At 45.8% G+C, this 23,550-nt stretch overlaps 2 protein-coding genes and 1 long non-coding RNA gene across 13 annotated transcripts in view; 2 read left to right on the plus strand and 1 right to left on the minus strand.

The window, feature by feature from the left end:
• Positions 1-23,550, plus strand: part of SFXN4 (sideroflexin 4) — a gene marked incomplete at its 3' end in the record, with an annotated part of 24,392 nt that continues 842 nt past the window's right edge. Inside the window, exons 1-14 of one of the 6 annotated variants that reach the window (XM_082424820.1) lie at positions 4-191; positions 1,562-1,627; positions 3,506-3,580; positions 4,810-4,836; positions 4,920-4,974; positions 5,540-5,565; positions 6,485-6,538; positions 6,624-6,680; positions 6,813-6,878; positions 7,881-7,959; positions 8,940-9,055; positions 15,977-16,062; positions 17,823-17,940; positions 19,041-19,444. In XM_082424820.1, the coding sequence (XP_082280946.1) occupies positions 153-191; positions 1,562-1,627; positions 3,506-3,580; positions 4,810-4,836; positions 4,920-4,974; positions 5,540-5,565; positions 6,485-6,538; positions 6,624-6,680; positions 6,813-6,878; positions 7,881-7,959; positions 8,940-9,055; positions 15,977-16,062; positions 17,823-17,940; positions 19,041-19,118 (942 nt within the window). In that variant the 5' untranslated portion in view covers positions 4-152. Of the gene's footprint in view, positions 192-744; positions 1,628-3,505; positions 3,581-4,809; positions 4,837-4,919; positions 4,975-5,539; positions 5,566-6,484; positions 6,539-6,623; positions 6,681-6,812; positions 6,879-7,880; positions 7,960-8,939; positions 9,056-15,976; positions 16,063-17,822; positions 17,941-19,040; positions 19,445-23,550 lie in introns of those variants that run through there. The other 5 variants (XM_082424819.1, XM_082424821.1, XM_082424818.1 and 2 more) reach the window with 5 other exon arrangements.
• On the plus strand, positions 1,636-3,137 carry LOC309642835. Its single transcript, XR_014253404.1, has 2 exons — positions 1,636-2,198; positions 2,976-3,137. It is a non-coding gene; the product is annotated as an uncharacterized lncRNA (long non-coding RNA).
• Positions 21,372-23,550, minus strand: part of DENND10 (DENN domain containing 10) — an 18,436-nt gene continuing 16,257 nt past the window's right edge. For 4 of the 6 annotated variants that reach the window (XM_082424814.1, XM_082424812.1, XM_082424816.1 and 1 more), the window contains one exon: positions 21,372-22,917. In XM_082424814.1, the coding sequence (XP_082280940.1) occupies positions 22,741-22,917 (177 nt within the window). In that variant the 3' untranslated portion in view covers positions 21,372-22,740. The remainder of the gene's footprint in view (positions 22,918-23,550) is intronic. The other 2 variants (XM_082424813.1, XR_014253388.1) reach the window with 2 other exon arrangements.

The raw sequence follows: 23,550 nt of genomic DNA on the forward strand, positions 1-23,550 counted from the left end.
GGCGGGGCTCGCCGCCCGGCTCCTCCTCCGCGCCGGGCCGGGCGGTCGCGGCCTTTCCCGGCAGCTCCTCGTAGGTCTCAGGAAGAGGAGCAGCAGGAGGAAGAAGCGCGGGGGCCGGGCGGCTCCTAGGGTGCAGCGGCGCCGCAGCCCGCATGGAGCCCAACGTGCGCTTCTGGATCACCGAACGCCAAGTACGGCCCGGGCCTGGCGCGTCTGGGGACGGGGAGGGCGTGGGCCGCGCGGCGTGGAGTCGCAGCTGGCCGCGGTGACCTTGGGCAGGCCACGTGGTCGCAGCACCCGCCTTCCCATCTCAGACCCCGGGAGGGGACGAAGGAAACCCAAGCTTGCCGGATGTCGACGGCCATGGCTGTTACCGTGCGTGGCCTCTGCCCCAGGCCTCGCTAGCGAGGGTCGCACAGTATCCCCCTGCAGATCGCACGAACTGAGGAGTCACTCCCCACCACTCAGGGGTCTGCCTTCCGCTGCCTAAGCTGTTGCTGAGCATCAGGTTGGAGAGGAACAGGTCCTCCCAGGAGGCCCCAGCTTCCACAGAGTCTGTAGGCTCAGCCACCGGACAGTGAGACTCGGGGCTGCGGGAAGCCGCCATGGCCGGAAAGTAACCTGGGCCCCATCTCAGAGTGGGGCTGGGCGGCGCTGTCCAGTAGGGACAGGATGGGAGCCGCATAGGTAATTCCAGATTTTCTAGTATCCACATTAAAAAACATGGCTTTTAAAATTTAAATTTTAATAATATATTGCATTTAGCCCAAAAGATATAAATATTAATATTTCAACATGTAGTCGATATAGAAAATTATGAATGAGATATTTTACATCCTTTTCTGTAGGAAGTCTTCGAAATCCCGTGTATGTTTTTACACATACAGCACTCTCAATTTAGCCTGGCCACATGTGGCTAATTGGACAGCACAGTTATAGAGTGTTCTCTTTCAGCCTTTACCTAAAGTAGAGCCTAGCCTGGTTCTCTTAGGTGGGGATGTTGAGGAAGGACAGGGTACTCCAGGTGTCCTGGCAGAGCCAGACCTCAAAGCTGAAACCACTGCAAAATTTGGGGACTTTTGGGAGCAAACCGTGCCTGCTTTCTCCATATGTGAACTGCCTTTATTGAGCCTTCACTGGGGTGTCTTTATGTCTAATTCGTTATGACTAGAGTTAAGCCTTGTAACCACCACAGGAGGGTGAAGAAACAGATTCTGAGACCTTTCTAGGTAGTGCTTCAAGGTCATATATGGGGTGTCAACATAGGCCCATTTGACCCCAAAGTCTGGGCTTTTAACCCTCAAGAGCACTTTGATATTGGAGTGGTTAAGAGCACAGGCCATTGGGTCATTTCCTGGTTGGGTTTCCTTGAATCCATTCATGAGTCCCTGGAAGTCTCAGTTTCCTCATCTGTAAGATGGGGATGTTGTGAGGATTCCAGGAGATGCTGCAAGAAGAAGGCCCTATTAGGTTCTCAAAAATAATGTTAACTGTTATTATTATCGTGTATCTTGGTTTTTCTGCTGCCATTAACCTCTCTGGTGCTCTTGCCCCTCTTAAGTCTTTTATTCAAAGATTTCTTCAGTGGACAGAATTATTGGATCCTACAAATTTGGTCGTTTCAATTGTAAGTATTTTCTTGTTTTCAGAGATAGTGAATTTCACATTTTATTCTGAAACGTGAAGACTGTGTGTCCCTTTTGAAAGCAGTTGAGATAACAATTCATATATATTATCATGTTTTTATTCCTTGCGAATGAGCTTGTTGGATTGGAAGGGTGGTACATAAAAGCAGACATCTATTTAACAGGTAGTAAGAAAGGGGATCCAAACAAACCTCCCTGGTAATGGAGGACAGACTGGCAAAGCTAGTTGCAGACCTTGACCTAGGGTTCTAAGGTCAAGGTATAGCAAGGAATTGGGGGAGGTTGTTTAGAGAAGGCAGGGAGGGAGGGAGGGCCAGGGAGGAAATGTCAGGAAGAGTGGACTGTAAGCGAAATGGGGGAGGGTGGGCCAGGTGGGCCAGGTCACCCAGTTACTAGGGTTTTTTGTTTTTTGTTTTTTCTACCGTGCTGCGCAGCATGTGGGATCTTAGTTCCCTGACCAGGGATCGAACCTGTGTCCCCTGCAGTGGAAGCGCAGAGTCTTATCCACTGGACTGCCACGGAAGTCCTACTGGCGCTTTTATTTTAATTCAGGTGAACCAGGCACTTCTTGAAGGTCCTTGTGTGTCATTCAGACGAGGGGGGTTTGTACCTAGCCATGTGGTGAGTAACCAGAAGGGACCAGACTGTGAGCAGTTCAGGGGATGGATGGCTCAGCGGTCCGAGTGAAAGATGAGAGTTTGAACCAGGTGTGGCTGAGGGATGGAGAGGAGGAGAGACCCTATCACCAGCAATGATCCTCGGGGCCAGATCCACAGGGATGCTCCTGTCCTTGTGCTCAAGTGTTCCGTATAGTCTTGTTTATAATAGAGAAAAACAAGAAACAAGCTGAATGCCCGTCAGTAGGGAAATAGAGAAGTATAATGTAGTATATTCATGCAGTGGAATACTGATCAGCTGTTAAAAATGATGATCTGGTGATCAACCTATGATGTGAAGTGGAAACATACGATATGTGTGATCTTAAATGGAAAAACATGGTATCCGTGATGTTTTGTAAAGAACGCAAGATGCATATAGTACAGCATTTATGCAAATTACAACATAAAAAATCGGAACTACATATTTGTTTTATGGATACATGTATTCATGTATGTACAGATATAAACAATGGGCTGGAAGTTTATACCTTGAATTCATAATAGTGGTTACCTCTGATAGAATGGGGAGGAAATTGAGACTGGGGGTGATGGATCTTTTGGGGGAAAAAATTAGAAACAAATATAACTGAATGTTCACAGTTGTTAATTCTGGGTGAGGGGATTGTATGTAATCATTTTTTAAATTTCCTTATTTAATTTTTTTTCTCAGATTAAGTAAAAAAGAAGAGAGATAATAAGACTAAACTGATTAGATGTGGGTATGCGAGAGAGAGAAGGGACTTCCAGGTTTCTGACCTGTGTAGCCAGGAGGATGGTGACAGTCAGAGAGGAACTGGTGGAGGGGATGGGGCAGGTGGCAGCAACAGTGGGGTACGCCGCTGGAGCTGTCTAAGAAGCAGGGTGGGGGACTTCCCTGGTGGTCCAGTGGTTAAGACTCCAAGCTTCCAATGCAGGGGGTGGGGGTTCAGTCCCTGGTTGGGGAACTAAGATCCCACGTACCGCAAGGTGTGGCCAAAAAATAAATAAATAAAAATTAAAAAAAAAAAAAAAAAGAAGCTGGGTGGTCTGAATCTGAATGACACACAGGACTATCTAATGGAAACTCAGGGGGTACAGAGCCTTAGCTACATGTTGCTTTAAAATTAAAATCAGGTATGAGTGAGCATGTGCTGCTTAAATCTGTGGATAAATCTGAACAATGTTGAGATCATTGCTTGATTTCCTTATCTCTGATTGTAGGAAAAAATAGAAAAATCAAGGCAGCTATTGTTAACACATGAAGATGCATCCAGAAGTGACTTGGAGGACAAAACGGTATGGCTCTCGTTCCCAGGTGTGCCTGGCTCAAGGCTGAGTAGGGTTGCCTTTAGGTGATTTTACTTGCATGGTGTGAAATCAGGTGGGATTTTGCCATTGTAAACACTGCCCAGTTGGGTTAGCTTTTTAAATGTAGGTAGGATTCCTTCTCGTAAACCAGATTAACATTAGTTACTAGTGTTAGGAGCTGGTATTAAGAAGAAAAGGTATAGGGTTCCTCCTGTGCAACAGATATTTGCAGTTGCAGTATCTGTTGTGAGGATTCTCTGTAGCTGATTCCTGGAGCCCCATGGCAAATTCCAGAACGCAGGCAGGCCTCCGGAGTCAGAAGCTACTTCCTACTAGAGGCAGTGAGGTGATAGTCCTGCCCAAAGACTCAAACCAAGTGTTTGTTATCTACCTTGCAGTGTACGGGGCTTTCTGGAGGCCGCAGACATCAGTCCCTCCAGGCAGCCTGCGGAAAGCTCACACGTTTAACTTGGTTTTTCTAAGAACTTGTTGGGGCCTCTGAGCTCACAGCCTGGCTCTGTTACAAGTGACTTGGCTAACGGCGTGGTCTGCACACAGGCCACTCTGCTCTGAGCCAGGGGAGGCTGGCTGCATTCGGGGACTTACCCGAGGGACGAGTTAGGTGTTGGACTCTCCTGGGTTAGAGACTTCGGGCTTTTTAATGTTTTGGTCATTTTCATGTGGATCTTCTCTTTGCTTCCTGTCAGTTCATTTGTTTGATTCATTTGATTCACTTGTTTTGATTTGTTCGGTCCGTGTGGTAGAGAACAGTTTGCCCTCCAGTCTCTGAAAGGTGGAGCAAAGGTGGCACCAGAAATGAGGCTGTAGAGGAGATATTCTGGCTGCTAAGCCACCTTTAAAAGCTATTGCTTGGGGCTTCCCTGGTGGCGCAGTGGTTGAGAATCTGCCTGCTAATGCAGGGGACACGGGTTCAAGCCCTGGTCTGGGAAGATCCCACATGCCGCGGAGCGACTGGGCCCGTGAGCCACAACTACTGAGCCTGCGCGTCTGGAGCCTGTGCTCCGCAACAAGAGAGGCCACGATAGTGAGAGGCCCGTGCACCGCGATAAAGAGTGGCCCCCGCTTGCCGCAACTAGAGAAAGCCCTAGCACAGAAACGAAGACCCAACATAGCAATCAATCAATTAATCAATTAATCAATAAAATAAATCTTTAAAAAAAAAAAAAAAAGCTATTGCTTGGTTTTTCTCTTTTTAGGTACAAGAAGCTTGGAAGAGAAGTCTCGTAAGTTTCAGCCCCGTCCTAATTTTTAGCCTAAGATAACAAAACCACACATCAGACTCACCTTTGTGTTTACCCTTCTGAAGTCAACAGTGCATCCTGACAATAGCAAGCTGATCCCTGGTCCTTTTCGACCTGCAGGTGAGTTGATTCTAATCAATTTTCAGAGTGGTTTGTAACCTTTAGAAAACCTTGCCTCCCTCTAGTCAAGTGGTTGGTCCCCCTGGCAACCAGCCCCCTTCCTTAGGTGCTTTCCCAAGGTCACTGCATTGACATTATCTCAGGTGTGGTTGAAAGGGGCTTGTTATGAAGAATAAGAGACACTCCTTTCACCTTCGTCGCCCTTCTCACTTAGGACATTTCAAGGGTTTTAGGCTATGTGCCAGGAACAGAGAGGAAGAGCAAGTATACATGTCTTATTATAAGTCACAGTGTCACAGATGTATTGAATTCATGTGGAAGGGTGAACAAGGACTTGGAACAAGTGACCACTTACCTTCAGTGAGCAGGAGCCTGGTCAGATCTAACTGCTGTGCTGATTTAAAGTTCTGCCACATGCACAGCTATTATTTTTATTAGGAACAAAAAAGCATGTGTAAAAAGTACCCTTTGGCATCCGTGCCTTCATTCGGCCTGAGAAGAGGTTTTTGGGTGGCTGGTTTTCCACCCGCTCTGCTGTCACTGACCCTCTTGTCTTTTTTGCCAGCTCTCCTGCCTTTCACGGCGCCCATGGTAAGCTGCCGCTCACCGCTCTGAAGCTGGGGGTTTAGGAAGATGTCCACCCATCTCCTAAGCTCAGTGGCTGGTGTCCTCCAGCTCTGGACCTCTGTCCCGTGACTGCCTGATAGATGGTTAGGACCCTGCACCTCCGACCCTTGTCCACTCCCCACCCCACTCCCACATATCCCCCCCGGGCACCAGGGCCTCTTGAGGGTCCACAGTGTCATAAGGTAATCCTTTCTTTGAACACCTAGCGTGTGCAAAGCACTGTGGAGCAGATTGATGAGTTAAGATGTGCTCCCTGGCACAAGCCCATGTCACTGGCTGTCACCTTCTCTCCGCAAGCCCTCCCCTTCATTCAGGCCCTCCCCTGGAAACCGGAATCGCCCCCCACGAGGCCGTCCACCTTGGCTCTCATGAGGTGCTCTCACCAAGTGACAGCACCCCTCTGCCCCTGTAGGTGCTGCTTCTTAGCTGCCCTGCTCAATTGTCTGGAGATGGGGACCACTGTGAAGCACCCAGGGGCTCTCAGTGCCCGTGGGTGCCCATCCAACATCACCTGTCCACTGCCCACTAGCCCCCTGCATCGCACCTTCCTCTACTTTCCCTGCTCCTGGGGTCTCAGGTCTGCATCTCCCTGGGGAAGTTCTTTGCTCCACAAGCCCTCCCTACCCCCAGACACTCACAACTCTGCTTTATTTTCTTTTTTATTTATTTTTTAAATTGGAGTATAGTTGATTTACAATGTTTCAGGTTTACAGCAAAGTGATTCAGTTATACATATATCTATTCTTTTTTCAGATTCTTTTCCATTGTAGGTTATTACAGGATATTGAATCTAGTTCCCTGTGCTACACAGTAGGTCCTTGTTGTTTATCTGTTTATTTTATAATATATATAGTAGTCTGTATCTGCTTTATTTTCTTTACAGGTATTTCTGTCAGTGCTGCCAGTAAAAAGTCTAAAGGCCATGATTTTACCTCAGGTAGCAACTCTGTCTATTTCATAATTATTGAATTTTTTTGTGCTTGAAACAAAAATGTGACACGTTAGCCTCTGCCTTCCTGCAGGTTTCCTTCTACACCTACAGTACAGTCTTCAACATTGTCAATGGAAATGCAAGTTATGTGAGTATTATGAGGCCCACAGGGTATGCAATTTCATATTGTTTCGTTTGGCGATTTTGTGTGTTTGTTTTAATTATCTTTCCTGGGTAAAACTCTGGTATTTGCTAAATATGAACTTTTGTTTTTCCCTAGGATCGTCGCCCCCATGAGAGTATATTACTAGGAGCAGGAGTGATTGCTTCTTCCACCTTTTTTGGAGTATGTATTTTATAGGCTTTTTTTTTTTAAAGCAATTCCTTTATTTTTATTATTTATTTATTTATTTTTGGCTGTGTTGGGTCTTCATTTCTGTGCAAGGGCTTTCTCTAGTTGCGGCAAGCGGGGGCCACTCTTCATCGCGGTGCGCGGGCCTCTCACTATCGCGGCCTCTCTTGTTGCGGAGCACAAGCTCCAGACACGCAGGCTCAGTAGTTGTGGCTCACGGGCCTAGTTGCTCCGCGGCATGTGGGATCTTCCCAGACCAGGGCTCGAACCCGTGTCCCCTGCATTGGCAGGCGGATTCTCAACCACTGCTCCACCAGGGAAGCCCAGGAGTATGTATTTTAAAAATCTGTCAAATCTTTTTTATTCCTCAGAATGAAAATTTTACCTTCTAATTTAATTTAGAAAGTGTGATTAAGACATAAAGAAGAAAATAAAAGTCATCTGTAATCCTATCACCCCAAAATTGTGTGATTATTTTCCAGGTTTCTAGGCATGGACTCAGTACTGTTATCTTTAAAAACAAATTAATTCAGGGGACTTCCCTGGCGGTCCAGTGGTTAAGACTCTGCGCTTCCACTGCAGAAGCTGTGGGTTCGATTCCTGGTCAGGAAACTAAGATCCCACATGCAGCGCGGCACAGCCAAAAAAAAAAAAAAAAAAAAGTTTTCATGTTTATAAACATGTTACACAAATTGTGTATTGCTTTAGATGTCAGGACACGAATGGGAGAAAATTTAGATTTCAGAGTCCGGTAAGCCTGGGTTCACATCTTGGCTCAAATTCTTAATGGCTTAGTGACTCTGGACAAATTCTTTAGCCTCTCTTAAGTCTCCAAGAGTTCCTCTGATGATCAGGGAGAACACGTCAGTGTTGCAGGAATTAAAACAAGAAATACACGGAGAGCACTTGCAGGGGTCTGACCTGTAACAGGAAGTAAGTTGACACTAGCTCTCTGCTGGTCCCATGCAGTAATGATTTTTCTCTCTTATTTTCTAGTTATTCCCTCGTTTGCTCCAAGTAAGATTTTCACTGAATAGCATTTTGAGCAGAAACGTCATTCCTGTCGTCTTTCTCGGTAAGCAGGGAGCCTCCCTCCATCTTCAGGGATACCCAAGTCCCTGTGACTGATGAGGGCCGCTGTTTGCATCTTGCCGGTGCCCCCAGGCCCAAATTAGGTCTTTGGTTTGGGAGGTGACACTTGTCTCTGTAGATACCCCTTTAGTTGTCCAAGGGTGAACACAAACCTGGAAACACAAATTACATTTGAAAGACTCTGTACAAGCCCTATCCATGTATTATTTCGTTTAATCTTGACAACAACTTAGGGGTAGGTAATATTATTATTCCCATTTACAGATGAGGAGACTGAGTCAAGGGGAGGTTAGGGAACTTTTCTGGGGTTTCACAGGGAGAAAGTGGTGGTCTAGGGGATTCCAACCCAGTGGTCTGACTCCAAGGGAGTGACAGAGATATTAACCAACTGTTTTAAGTTTGCCAGCCTGCAAGTTCACTAGTTCACGCTCCACATTTGGGTTTGGGAATCATAGCAGCTTGAAGAGTTAGCAGAATTATGTCAGTGGTAAACTTTGGGAAATTATGTTACGGAAACTTGGTCAAACCAGCTTCAGTAGGGACTTCCCTGGTGGTCCAGTGGTTAAGACTGCACTTCCACTGCAGGGGGCACAGGTTCGATCCCTGGTCAGGGAACTAAGATCCCACCTTCCACGTGGCGCGGCCAAAGAAACTTAAAAAAAAAAAAAAAAAGAAACCAGCTTCAGCAAAGCAGGTAGGCGTATTTCAAGGACCCCAGGGTTTCTGCGGGAATCCTGTCAGGGGTGTCAGAACCTGGTGCTGGTTTGTGGTCAGGATCCAAGACTGAGAGCCCAGCAGTTCTGACCCTACCCCACATCCCAGAGGAGAGCTTGGTTGGCCCAGTACCACCCGAGGATCAGGAAGTGCAACCATCAAAGAAACAGGCGTGACACTGGAAAAGATGTTGCTTTATTGGACCGACACTTACCTCTCTGTTGTGTGTTTTCTTCTTTACATCCACAGCCCAACTCAGTGGACTGAATGTGGTTGCATCGAGAAGTTTGGAGCCCCTGCGAGGGATTGAGGTCATGGACAAGGAAGGCAGTGTCATAGGCTATTCCAGAAAAGCCGGGACAAAGGTAGGGGGACGCACGAGATGGAGCTGTAAGCTGCTTGCCTTTTGGGAAAAGAATTGAATTGCCTGTTTGAGAGCTGGTAACAAATTCATGTCTCCCTTCAACCTTTTCTTATCTGTCTTTTCTTATGAGGCTGAGAGAGAGAGTTTACATTTTGTACCCTGATGTTTATTTTTTAAATTTAAAAAAATTTTTAATCTGTTCTCTGCAGTAAGATCTTTTTCTTTTTATAAATTTATTTATTTTATTTATTTTTTATTTTTGGCTGCATTGGGTCTTCGTTGCTGTGCGCGGACTTCCTCTAGTTGTGGTGAGCGGGGGCTACTCTTCTCTGTGGTGCGCGGGCTTCTCATTGCGGTGGCTTCTCTTGTTGTGGAGCACGGGCTCTATGTGCGTGGGCCTCAGTAGCTGTGGCACGAGGGCTCAGTAGTTGTGGCTCGCAGGCTCCAGAGCTCAGGCTCAGTAGTTGTGGCGTACAGGCTTAGTTGCTCCGCGGCATGTGGGATCTTCCCGGACCAGGGCTCAAACCCGTGTCCCCAGCATTGGCAGGCAGATTCTTAAGCACTGCGCCACCGGGGAAGCCCCACCCTGATGTTTAAAAGGTGATGCATTAGTCTGGGTTCTCCAGAGAAACAGAACCAATAGGATATCTGCCTATCTATCACTTATCTATATATATATTAAGACATTTATTTTAAATAATTGGCTTGTGCAGTTTTTGCACTGGGAATGTGTAGGGCAGGCCTGAAAGCTGGAAAGTCAGGAGCTGATGCTGTGGTCTTGAGGCAGAATTTCTTCTTTGGGAAACCTCAGATTTTGCTCTGAAGGCTTTCCAACTGATTGGATGAGGTCCATCCACCCTATGGAGGGTAATCAATCTCCTTTACCTAAAGTCAACTGATTGTAGATGTTAATCACATCTACAAAACACCTCCACAGCGACACCTCGGTTGTGTTTGATTAAATACCTGGGAACTACATCCCAGCCAAACTGACCCCTAAGATGGGTCACAGATGGACATCCGCCAAACGTTTGGCCCCTGTCTGAAGGTGAGATCTTGTCCTCCAAGCTCAGCATCTGCCCTCCCAGCCTGCTCTGTACTCGGGGAAGTCAGTGGACACTGTATCTGGGTTTAAGAGAAGCCCTCCATGTCCACCTCCCAGTGGATTTTCTTAGAGTCTTCATCTTTAAGGACCAGTCTGCTGTCAAGAATGGCCTGAGGAAATCCAATGCTCTGACCTAAAACTCCTCTAAAAGGCCTCCATTTCTAAGACTTCTTATTGTTAAATAGTTTATTCTTTTGCTCAGTCCAACACAGTAGCTTCTGTCTGCATTCAGCTCAAAGAACCTGCAGTAGTCTATGGTTTCATTTTGGGTATAGACTTAAAAAAAAAAAATACCTTTCAGGAAGTGAGATCTTTTTTGATCTCTGTGAAGTGACTTTAGCTAAAGAACTGTAACGTGAGGCAGTTGCTCACAAAGCAAAGGGAGTAGCTGAGCTTCTCACAGTGTCTGCGTTCAAGGGGGCTCCCTGAGCCAGCTTGACCTCCTTCTGCCCAGAATGCTGGTGGGAGAGGCGGTCAGATAAGATGGCCTCTCAGTTGATCGGTAAATACATCATTATTTGGCTCATGAAACATGTTACTCTAAATCCTGTCACCGATTTACAAAGCTGAATTGTAAACCACTGGATACATGCTACAGTATTCCCACCAGCCCATCTAATAGCAGGTCTGGAAATAGTGGCCGCCTTTCTAAATGAATTACAACAGGGACATCATAATTGCAAGTAACAGGAGAGAAATTGCTGCCAGAAATAAAATACCTTGTTTTGGAAATGAAGGTTCTATGTTTAAGAATCCACCCTAAACGGTCCACCAGAGGGCAGACAGCAGAAGCAAGAAGAACTACAGTTCTGCAGCCTGTGGAAGGAAAACCACATTCACAGAAAGATAGACAAAATGAAAAGGCAGAGGACTTGGTACCAGATGAAGGAGCAAGACAAAACCCCAGAAAAACAACTAAATGAAGTGGAGATAGGCAACCTTCCAGAAAACGAATTCAGAATAATGATAATGAAGATGATCCAGGACCTCAGGAAAAGAATGGAGGCAAAGATCGTGAAGATGCAAGAAATGTTTAACAAGGACCTAGAAGAATTAAAGAACAAACAAACAGAGATGACCAATACAATAACTGAAATGAAAACTGCACTAGAAGGAATCAATAGCAGAATAAGTGAGGCAGAAGAACAGATAAGTGACCTGGAAGACAGAATGGTGGAATTCACTGCTGCGGAAGAGAATAAAGAAAAAAGAATGAAAAGAAATGAAGACAGCCTAAGAGACCTCTGGGACAACATTAAACACAACAACATTCGCATGATAGGGGTCCCAGAAGGAGAAGAGAGAGAGAAAGGACCCGAGAAAATATTTGAAGAGATTATAGTTGAAAACTTCCCTAACATGGGAAAGGAAATAGCCACTCAAGTCCAGGAAGCTCAGAGATTCCCAGGCAGGAGAAACCCAAGGAAAAACACACCGAGACACATAGTAATCAAATTGACAAAAATTAAAGACAAAGAAAAATTATTGAAAGCAACAAGGGAAAAATGACAAATAACATACAGGGGAACTCCCATAAGGTTAACAGCTGATTTCTCAGCAGAAACTCTACAAGCCTGAAGGAAGTGGCACAACATATTGAAAGTGATGAAAGGGAAGAACCTACAACCAAGATTACGCTACCCGGCAAGGACGTCATTCAGACTCGACAAAGAAATCAAAAGCTTTACGGACAAGCAAAAGCTAAGAGAATTCAGCACCACCAAACCAGCTCTACAACAAATGCTAAAGGAAATTCTCTAAGTGGGAAACACAAGAGAAGAAAAGGACCTACAAAAACAAACCCATAACAATTAAGAAAATGGTAATAGGAACATACGTATCGATAATTACCTTCAATATGAATGGATTAAGTGCTCCAACCAAAAGACACAGGCTCGCTGAATGGATACAAAAAAAAAAGACCCATATATATGCTGTTTACAAGAGACCCATTTCAGACCTAGGGACACATACAGACTGAAAGTGAGGGGATGGAAAAAGATATTCCATGCAAATGGAAATCAAAAGAAAGCTGGAGTAGCAGTACTCATATCAGATAAAATAGACTTTAAAATAAAGAATGTTACAAGAGACAAGGAAGGACACTACATAATGATCAAGGGATCAATCCAAGAAGAAGATATAACAATTATATATGCACCCAACATAGGAGCACCTCAATACATAAGGCAACTGCTAACAGCTATAAAAGAGGAAATCGACAGTAACAAAATAATAGTGGGGGACTTTAACACCTCACTTACACCAATGGACAGATCATTCAGACAGAAAATTAATGAGGAAACACAAGCTTTAAATGACACAATAGACCAGATAGATTTAATTGATATTTATAGGACATTCCATCCAAAAACAGCAGATTACACTTTCTTCTCAAGTGCACATGGAACATTCTCCAGGATAGATCACATCTTGGGTCACAAATCAAGCCTAGGTAAATTTAAGAAAATTGAAATCATATCAAGCATCTTTTCCGGCCACAATGCTATGAGATTAGAAATCAGTTACAGGCTACAAACAACAAATGCTGGGGAGGGTGTGGAGAAAAGGGAACCCTCTTGCACTGTTGGTGAGAATGTAAATTGATACAGCCACTATGGAGAACAGTATGGAGGTTCCTTAAAAAACTAAAAATAAAATTACCATATGATCCAGCAATCCCACTACTGGGCATATACCCAGAGAAAACCATAATTCAAAAAGACACATGCACCCCAGTGTTGATTGCAGCACTATTTACAATAGCCAGGACATGGAAGCAACCTAAATGTCCATCAAGAGACGAATGGATAAAGAAGATGTGGTACATATATACAGTGGAATATTACTCAGCCATAAAAAGGAACGAAATTGGGTCATTTGTAGAGATGTGGATGGAGTTGGAGACTGTCATACAGAGTAGCCAGAAAGAGAAAAACAAATATTGTATGTTAACGCATATATGTGGAATCTAGAAAAATGGTACAGATCAACCAGTTTGCAGGGCAGAAATAGAGACACAGATGTAGAGCACAAACGTATGGACACCAAGGGGGGAAAGTGGTGGTGGTAGGGTAGTGGTGGGATGAATTGGGAGATTGGGACTGACATGTATACACTAATATGTATAAAATAGATAACTAATAAGAACCTGCTGTATAAAAAATAAATAAAATAAAATTCAAAACAGAAGAAGAATCACCCTAAAGAGACATCTTTAAACAGCTTTATTGAGGAGGAATTTACATAGTATAAAATTCATTGTAAGAGTACAGTTTCATGAATTTTAGTAAATTCAAACAGTTGTGCAACCATCACCACAGTCCAATTTTAGAACATTTTCATCACCCTAAAAATTTTTCATGTGCCCATGTACAGTCACTCCCCCTCCCACCCCCAACCCCAGGAAAACACTGATCTGCTTTAAAATTTATTTATTTATTTATTTTTGGCTGCGTTGGGTCTTCGTTGCTGCACGCGGGCTTTCTCTAGTTGTGGCGAGCGGGGGCTACTCTTCGTTGTGGTACGTGGGCTTCTCATTGCGGCGGCTTCTCTTGTTGCGGAGCACGGGCTCTAGGCACACGGGCTTCAGTAGTTGTGGCTCATGGGCTCAGTAGTTGTGGCTCACAGGCTCTAGAGTGCAGGCTCAGTAGTTGTGGCACACGGGCTTAGTTGCTCCATGGCATGTGGATTCTTCCCAGACCAGGGCTCGAACCTGTGTCCCCTGCATTGGCAGGCGGATTCTTAACCACTGTGCCACCAGGGAAGTCCCCTGATCTGCTTTCTATTGTCATAGTTTTACCTTTTCTAGAAGTTCCATACAAGTGAATCATACAATATTTTTGTGTCTGGATTCTTTGACTTTTGAGGTCCGTCCAACTTTTAAGGCATCAGTAGTGTGTGGCTTTTTATTGCTGAGCAGTGTTCCATTGTATGGCTGTAGCCCGTTTTGCTTGTCCACTCCCCAGGCAATAGATATTTGGATTGTGTCCAGTTTTTGACTATTACATGTGATGCCGCTCTGACCATTTATGTACGACTCTTCGTGTGGATATATGTTTGCATTTCTCTTCAACTCAAATTTAAGCGCAGGGCATGGGTATTGTTGTGAACTGTTCACAGAGCTGGAGAGAAGAGTGACAGCAAATGTTTAATCCACAAGTTGTTCCTCAGCACCTCCTCCCTGCTGGGCGCTGTGCTGGGCTCTGGAGACCCACACCCTCACCAGTCAGCGTCCCTCCTCTCCAGGGGCTGGGGGCGGGGAGGCAGCCTCGGGCCCTGCTACCCACTTACCTAGCCCAGCTCATCGAGAGAAACTTCCTTTTTTGCATGAAGGCCAATTTAGGGTAAAAGAAAGGTTTGATGGTCTGCTCTTTTTTAAATGTTTATCTTTCTCTTAAGAATAAAGTGTCTGCGACCGTGCGTAAGCATTCTTTTATCACTTCCCTGTCACCGAAAGGTTTATTTTCTTTGGCTAAAGTTTCAGAAACTGCGTAACCAGCAATATCTGATTGTAATGGGGCACCTTTGATCAGATTTCAGGAGCCTAGTCCGTGCTCTTTTCCTTGGCCTGGCCTTGTCAGCTACTCTGTTGCAAGCTGTCACGCGTCTTGCAGTGTCTCCTCATGACCGGTGTCTGGTTTGGAATGTCTTCTCTTCCACACGAGACAGATGGAGTGAGGCTGGCCTCGCCTCACTGACGTCGAAACACAGCTTGCTCAGCAGCCCCTTTTCTCCTCCTGGAGTCGAACAACTTTATCTTGTATTCCTGAAAGTTTATTTTAAAAGCCACCCTCCTTGGCGCCCTGTGTCCTCGTGGGGGAAGGACATTCCCGCAGAGGATCGGATGAGCTGAGCGTTAGTGTCCTAAGCAGAGAACAGGCGCGCTGGGTACAGCAGAGGAGCCCAGACAGCGGGCTGTAGCCCCAGGGTCACAGGGTCATGGGGTCATGGGGTCATGGGAGGACAGAAGTGCACAGAACAGAGTTCAGGGGAGGGGGCGGTGGGGAGCGAGCCTGTCCATCTTGCGCTGAGCGGTGCTGTGTGTGGAGCTGCGTCTTGTCCAGGGCTTGGGTTCTGCAGTTCGCACGCAAGTGTCATCTATAGTCAAAAATTTCCCTTGAAAGTCTCTGACATTGCTCTTGAGTACGCATGATTTTGTGCATATAACCCATACAATCATATGTTTAAATGTTCAATATAGAGAGTAACGTATATTCTAGAAAAGATGACATGGTAGGAAATATACCTACGTGTTTACACAAAATAAAATTTTATAGCACATTGTTAATTACACAAGCCAAAGATGGGTGCATACAGGAAGACATATTCATGTTGCATGTGGGTGTGATGGCACACCAGTGCACTCGGAGCTGGGCTTCCTCCACTGGAAGGGGTGGGAATAACTGGGGGCGCCTGTTCGGGAGAGGAAGGCCAGTGGCAGAGTCCTGGTCTGGAAGGGTCCTCAGTGGCAAGTCCAGCATTTCCATCAAACGGACTGCCATCTGCTTCTAAGTAAGGATTTGCCTGTAAGCTGCCTTTGCTTGTGCTTGGTATTTTACTTGGGGTGGTTGGTGGGAGTGATGGAGACCACTGTGGAGTCAGGGAGGTAAATCCCATCTCCGGTTCCTCTGGCACCAACCCCAGGCATCCTCTGTACGTGCGCACGTCAGGCGCTGCCTTCACTTCTTTGCACGTGCATTGTTTTTCTAAGAGAGAAGGGAGAGCTGCTGTTTGCCAGCCTCTGTCATGAGTTGCGAGATGCCTGGAAACTGTCTCACTCCACGTGCTAAGCTGCTTGCTTTTCATTTCCACTAGGCCATTAAAGACACAGCAACATCCAGAGTTGTGCTGTTTGGGACCTCAGCTTTTATCCCTGAAGTCTTCTCATACTTTTTTAAAAGGTAAGAGGTACACTCATCTCCCCGGGTAGGAATAAACATTTTAACAATCAAAATTGTATAAAACTTGTCAAATACTGAACCTGGTTGGAGAGGTGGGAATAAGTTGCTTCAGGAATCTTCCTTCTAAACACGCTTCATCACAGTTAAGACAGTAGGACTGATTTAGGGCAGATGTGCAAATCCCGATGTGCACATTCCAACAAACCTGGAATCTCACCTAGGCCCTGTCCTCAGTTACGTCTGCTCCTTGGGCATGTCCCGGCACCTGCTGAGGCTCGATTCCTCGCTTCTAGAATGATGAGTGTGGATGATTTGCGGGTTCTCCCGGCTCTGATATGCTATGAATATTGCTCAAGCCCCTTTTTCCCCCTTCATTCCAAGCATGTGTTAAATTAGCTTAAGTGGCCCAGAATCAGTAGACTGCCATCCCTTTTGAGAAGCGAGACATGGCCTGTTAGGAGGAGAGCCTGGGATCAGCCCGTATGAGAGGCCCCACTTGCAGTGAGTAGCTTAGGGCAGGAGGGAGATGCGTTGGTTTAGATATTGGGTACGGTCGGGGTACGTTGCCTGTGGCAGCTGATCAGAAGCTCTGGTGCAGGACGGTCCTCTCTTCTCCTTCGTGGGTGTTGTCTTCCTTCTCTCCCACCACACACTGGCTTCTTCATGTTGAGGGACGTGACTGCAGCCACCTCCCAGCTCATATCCTTGCAGTGTCCTGATGAGAGAAAAACACAGCAAACCCTGGGGGTTTGGAGGCAGGGAATGTCTTCCACTCACTTCACAAACTCCCAAGGAAGGATTCTGTTGGCCCAAGAGGGGTCACCTGCCTGGTGCTGAACCAGTCTGCTCTGTCCAGGTGGTGAGCTAGGAAGTCCCTGCTAGGACCACACGAGGAGCACATTTCAGGAAGTAGCAGTGTCCTGAGCAGAGCCAACTGTTACTTCCCGTGGTCGATCCAGCTAGGTGGGTGTGGGGACTTCTGTTGGGTCGGGATCTTCCTGAACCTCTCTGGCTGGCCTCAGAGTGGGGGCTTCTGGAAAAGCGGGGGTCCTGCGGTTCGTCCCCTGAGGCCTGCACAATGGCACCCGCTGCCTGGTGAGGAGAGATGGTCCTCATTTCCCAGTGGGCCTTGGGTGCCTGGAAGGACCTCATGTCATCCCACAGCCATGATGGTGTCCAAGCTGGAGTGACCACCGTGGCTTTTCCGACTCAACCCTTTCATTTTGCATCTGAAAAAACTCAAGGCTCAGAAGGGGAAAGTGACTTGTCCAAGAGCACACAGTCTGTCAGTGGCCAAGCCCCAGCCGGACCCCAGGACCCCAGGTCCCTGACTCCCAGGCTGGGCTTCTTGCACCTTCTTCCCACACTCTCAAAGGTCATGGTCAGAATGTCACATCCGTGTCAGTGTAGCCCGGGGGAGAGCACAGGCTCTAGAATCTGACCTCTCACTTTTAAGAATTTGGAGATTTTTGACAAGGGACTTACACGGTCTGTGGCTGCAGCCTCTTGTTCGTGTGAAGGGGATGATGATAACACAGACCTCATAGGGTCATGGGAGGATCTAATGAGCAGATGCGTGTGAAGTGCTTGACCCGGGTCTGACGCGTAGTGAGCGCTCTGTGGGTGCAGCTGCTAGTATCGCCTGTTTGTGGGGCAAGTGGGAACCAAGTCCGGGCCTGCAGCTGCTGGCAAGACAATTGGACACCATTCGAGCAGAGGGCCAGCCTCTAAAAAAAGCCCTGGTACCTTGTCTCTTACAGGACCCAGTTTTTCCTGCAGTGTCCGTGGTCACTGTGGACCCTAAAGCTTTCTTGTACTATCCTTGTCATGGGACTGATGGTGCCAGTTTCTTTTAGTGTATTCCCACAGATTGGACGGGTAAGTGTCCCCCTTCGACTGCCTCTAAAAATCTACGTGTAACTCTTTCTTCCCCTCGTTATCAGAGTGAAATAAATTATTCTCCGAAAAAAATCTGCGAAATTTACAAAAGTATACAACAAAGTAACATTATTTATGCATAATCCCATCTCCCAGGTCACTTGTACAGTTTTGGATTCTGTTTTTCTTAACTGTATATCTGAAGCATTTTTCTGGGACGTTAAAAAAAAAACCTTTGAGATATTTTAAATACTTCATAGTATACTGTAGCAACACCCCACCCAATGGAACTTTCCGCAGTGAGGGAAATGTTTTATATCTGTGTTGTCCAATGTGCGTAGCCGCTTATCACATGCGGCTGTTGAGCACTTGAAACGTGGCTAGTGTGACTGAAGAACTGAATTTTTAGTCTAGTTTAATCTAATCTTACGTGCTCACGTGCAGCTAGTGGCTGCTGTTCTGTAGACCAGGGTGTGTTATGACCTGTGGTACGGCGGACGGCCTGCACTCAGATTCCCAGCTCTTCCATGACCCTGGTCAATCTGCTTAAACGCTCTGAGGCTTAGTTTCTATTAAAGACAGATGATGATCATAGTACCTCTGCACAGCCTTGTTGCTGGTATCAAGGACATCATTGATGTAGTAGATATCGATTTCTAGCATTTCTTGGCTGAACATTTCAAATGCTTGTTGCTGTCACCCCCCTGTCCCCAAACCCCACCAAGCAAGTCTTGGCATTTGCTGGACTTTTAAAATACCTTGTTGGTCCAAGGTGGGCATGACGTAGCTGAATGGTGGTCCTGTCCTGCCTAGGGTGGTTTGCAGAGAGAGCCCAAAGCTAAGAGGGATTCTGCCAGGCCCCTGCCCAGGGCACCTCCTTGGACATTACATGGGCCACAGCATTTGTTTGTATTTGAAATTTTCCATAAGAAAGTATTTAAGAAGCTAGGTTAATGTTTTTTTGTTATAGATTAGACATCACTGAAAAGGTTATGTGAAATAGATGCTTTCTGAAATTGTGTTGTTTTATTTTTAAACTTGGCTTCTAAGGCAAGAAAACGTCTTAATGTGAATATTAAGAATTTAACTTTGTGTTTTAGATACAGTGCAGTGAGCTTGAAAAGGAAATTCAATCTGCAACAGAAGAAACAGAACTCTTCTATAACAGAGGGGTGTAGGGGTGAGTTTTAGGTGAATTTGTTTGGTACCTGCATGAAAACCTTCCTCCAACGTTTCAGTTTGGACAACCTTGCCAGAAGTGTCCTGGAACCCCCAGAGGTGTCTGCGCCAACAGGATGGCTTCCGATTACACATGCCAAGACTGTTTTGAGGCTGATCGTGCCTAGGGTTAAACAAGCTTGGGTGGAAGGAGAGAAACGGGGGCTGTCCTGTCTAACCCACCACACGGGGTTGCTGAGGGGATGCATGTGTGATATAAGATACAGTTTTCTATTCGTCAGCCTGTGAAAGGATACTGTGAACTAATAAACTTTTCTAAAGTTGAGTATTGGAAAACAAAGGAGAAAGGTCCACCAATGCCCATGTGCCCAAGGCACAGGCATTAAACTGATGGCCCATCTCGAGGTGTATATGTGGGGAGCCGATGAAGGCCTCCGACCCCCAAAGCAATCCTGTTTTCCTTCTCAGCTTACTCCTGTTGGACAGCTGCTTAAAATCTTTGCCAGCTGCTGCCCAGCTCCTTCTTTCTCCTCACTGGCAGGTGACCCTGTCTCCTCCTCCACTGTGAAAGCCAAGGCTATTGGCCTCCTGGCACCAAACCTGCTGACCTACCTCCACACACGCCCGGCCTCCCCTCCTCCGTGCAAAGTCAGCTGTGCACTGGGCTTGAGCCCAGCCCTTCCTGTTTCTTCAGGGCCTTTGCTCTGCAGCCTCCACTGCCCCTCTGGCTCCAGCCTCCCCCCGTCTGTTCCTTCTCAGTAGCATTTCAACTGCTTGAGTCACCTGCCTCATGAAAAAAGCAAAACCCCCCCTTTGTAGCCAGACTTTTTCAAAGAGTTTTCTACCGTTTCCACCCCGCCCTCCACTGCTGAGACTGCTGTCATCCGTGCCCCCCCAGATGCTGGTCATACTGCCACTGCCCCCTGTGCAGGCCTGTCGTGGGGCTTGCTCTCCCCTGCCCAACAGGCCCACGTCCAGCGGCCCCCTGCGCTTTGCCATCTGGATGTCCACTTGAGACCATCTTTCCCTCCCAACCTCAGGAAATGGCACCACCGCGTACCAGTTTCGTCAGACAGGATCACTGGCCTCAGCCTTACTCCCCCATCGCCCCACCCCATTCAGCACCATTGGGCTGAGTCTATTAAGTCTCTAGAACTCACCCCTCCGCATCCACTGCCCAGCCCAACAGCATATCCCCTGCTGGTGTCGCTCGTCAGTCCATCTCCAGCCCGCTCTTCTAAACCACACCTGCTTAAAAGCCTTAAATGGCTTCCCAGAACATCAGGATCAAGTCCAAATTCCTCGCCGTGGCAGGCAGGAGCCTTTACTTTATTCATCTCTGGCCACTCCCTCTCCTCACTCTGGACTGACATCCAGTTCCTCAGATGTGCTGTGGTCTCTCTTCTCTGGCCTTCCCACCGGCTGTTCCCTCTGTTCTGGGCTAACTCCTCCCTGTGCTTCAGGTCTGACTTGGACGTCAATCACTCTTCTCCAGGAAGCCTTCCAGGATTCACAGTACTGAATTAGGTGCCCTTCCAATGTGCTCCCATAGCGCTCGTATCGTGCCTAGCACTTGCCACACCGCATGCAATCCCCTGTTTGCTGAACCTGTGTGCCCACAGACTGTGCACCGTGCCCACAGACTGTGCACCTTGAGAGCAGGAACTGTTGTCTTGGGCACCAAGGAAGCCCCAGGATACGCAGTCCACGGTGTAGAGTAGGTACCCAAACATGCGTACTGGATGGAGGGCTGTTTCCAACACACCCTGCCCCAGGTCATCTAAGAGTGCACCTGTGGCTTTCCGTTTTCCCTAGGCCACAATGACGGTTATCTCCAAATTGGGTAAAAGATGTTTCACAACAGCCTAAAAGGACAAAATCAGTAAAAGTGATCTATCAGTCAGCTCCATGTAGCCACAGGCTTATACTAAACAAACTTAACAAAATGTGTAATGGCTCCAAGTGGAGGTTCAGCCACTGACAGATAACTGAGTAGTAATGTGAGAGCATCTTTTCAGAGAAGGCACATGGACCTCACAGTCAGCTCCAGGAAGTGGGGGGTGGAGGAGGGCCGGGCAGAGAGAGAAGGGCTGAGCCAGTGGTGGAAGGAGCCAGACTGCCTCACTTTCAAATCGGTCTTTGGATAATTCCCCGGTGGGTTTGCAGTTGACAAAAAAGGGTTTTTTCTTTTGTTTGTTTGGGGTGGGGAGAATTAGAGAAAGAGGGCACAATTTTTCATATGCCTAAAACTGTTGAGTATCAAAATATTTCATTTTATTTCTGTATCATAAATTTGTCATTTTAACAACTTTGACCATTAGCTAATAGAGTAATACAAAAAAACGAGGGCAAAAAAGATGTTAGTATTCATTCTCATAAAGTGCAGATTTAATTTTCAATTGTTTGCCTCAGTAAACATCATCTCATTTCAAATCCTCCCCTGCCCCCACCCAAGGAGGGGCTATTTAAAAAATTTTTTCCTTAACAAATGTCTAACACCAGGAATAAATGAAAGATCCAATAAAGACAAGCTTTTTTGCAAACATTTTTCTGGGTAAGATTTCTAAGGGCAACAGTACTGAATGAAAAATAACCTTTTATAACTAATATGAATACATATAAGAACATAATTTAGACCCCCATGCTTATTTTGCAATTTTTAGGTCTCCAATTATGAAAAAGTTACCTAACTAAACAAAGAACGGTTACCTTCATACGTGGCCACATTATTTTCACTGATGTTGTTTGAAGACATTCTCTGGTTTTGGCCTTTACAAGAAGTTAATTCTCACACTCTCTCACCAATTACATAAGGCTGCTGTTTCAGCCATAGAGACATTTATATTCCAAATGGGCTTTCTTCTTTTACTCTACTACATAAGGACTGGCATCTTTTTCAAAAGAATATTGCTAGCAACTGGGTTAATTAAAGAGTACTAATGGCTTAAGTTTGCCAAATGCTTATTGCCTCTGCAACAGTATAAATATGGATTATTAAGTTGTCTACTCAAGTATAAAATCTATGCAGAACCCTCATACTGTAGGCAAAATGTTCAAAGGCTAAGGAAAAAAAATTTCTTTTACAAGAAAGTGCAACTGCAGGGTCTTTTGAATGATCTTCTAGATGGTTCTGCAGAAAACTTAGTAGTTTGGCTCAAAAAGTAGAGTTCCTCATGAGGAATTAAAGTTCTTCCTAGAAGAATACAAAGCAAAATTTCAGGCAGCTTTCTGAAAATAAACCATTAGTTTGTGGTTACACACTGAGACAAACTGGAACTTATAATAACGAAGGCTTTCAGATTTGCTGTGATTTGCAGGAGGACTTGACAGAGCTGTTCTGCTCTTACTCCAGGACATCAGGCTGTTTTATAATGTTATATATATAGGTGGTTACAGCACTTTGTAAACATTGAGAGTAGGCATGAAATTAATCAGATAGGAGGAAATCGGAAGTGTTTTCATATGTGTTTCAGTGCTTTTTCAGGTCAAATTGCAATGCTTTCAAATAAATCATTAAAAATATAACATTTTCTTTGTTATTTCCAGTATTTTACACAGTTAATGGATGATCATGGTGCTAGGGCTTTAGATCAGTTATCAGTGATACATTCTGTCCCACCATCAGATTTTCAGCATTTGTTCCGCGGCTGCTAGATGGTAGAGGAAGTTTTCTGTTGCTGGTGGAAATCGTCTTTGCTTTAGTGCCTCATAATTGAGCACTCGCTTTTCTCCATCATCCGAAACTTCTGAAAATGGAGCCAGGTTGGTGAAGATTTCTTTTGTTTTTAGGGAAATATCCTTTAATAGAACAGGAAAATACACAATATGTTAGTATCAAAAAATTTGAGTGCTCCAGAATTCTTCCTGCTATTCTTAAGTTTATCAGACTAACTTCATAAATTATAAAAAATGAAACATTTAAAACAACAAAAAACACATGTCATGGTTAGTTTTGAGCAGCGGTGATGGTGGGGTCGGTGGGGGGGGGGCGTTTAACCATTTTTAAAGTGTGCAACTCAGTGGCGTTTTAAGTGCATTCACAGTATTGTGCAACCATCGCCACTCTCCATTCCCAGAACGTCTTCATCATCCCAAACCAAAACTCCGTACCCATTAAAAAGTAACTCCCCACCGGCCTCTCCCCAGCCCTTGGCAATCACCACTGTGCTTTCTGACTCTATGAATTTGTCTATTCTAGGTACTTCATATGAATGGAATCACGATATTTGTCCTTTTGTGACTGGCTTATTTCACTTAACATGTTTTCAAGGTTCATACATGTGGTAGCATGTCAGAACTTCATTCTAAGGCTGAGTAATATTCCACCACATGTATATACTACATTTTGTTCATCCATTCATCCGCTGATGGACATCTGGGTTGTCTTCACCTTCTGGCCATTGTGAATAATGCTGCTGTGGGACATGCGTG

Source organism: Balaenoptera physalus, assembly GCF_965194825.1.
Source record: "Balaenoptera physalus genome assembly, chromosome: 14".
NCBI lineage: Eukaryota > Metazoa > Chordata > Mammalia > Artiodactyla > Balaenopteridae > Balaenoptera > Balaenoptera physalus.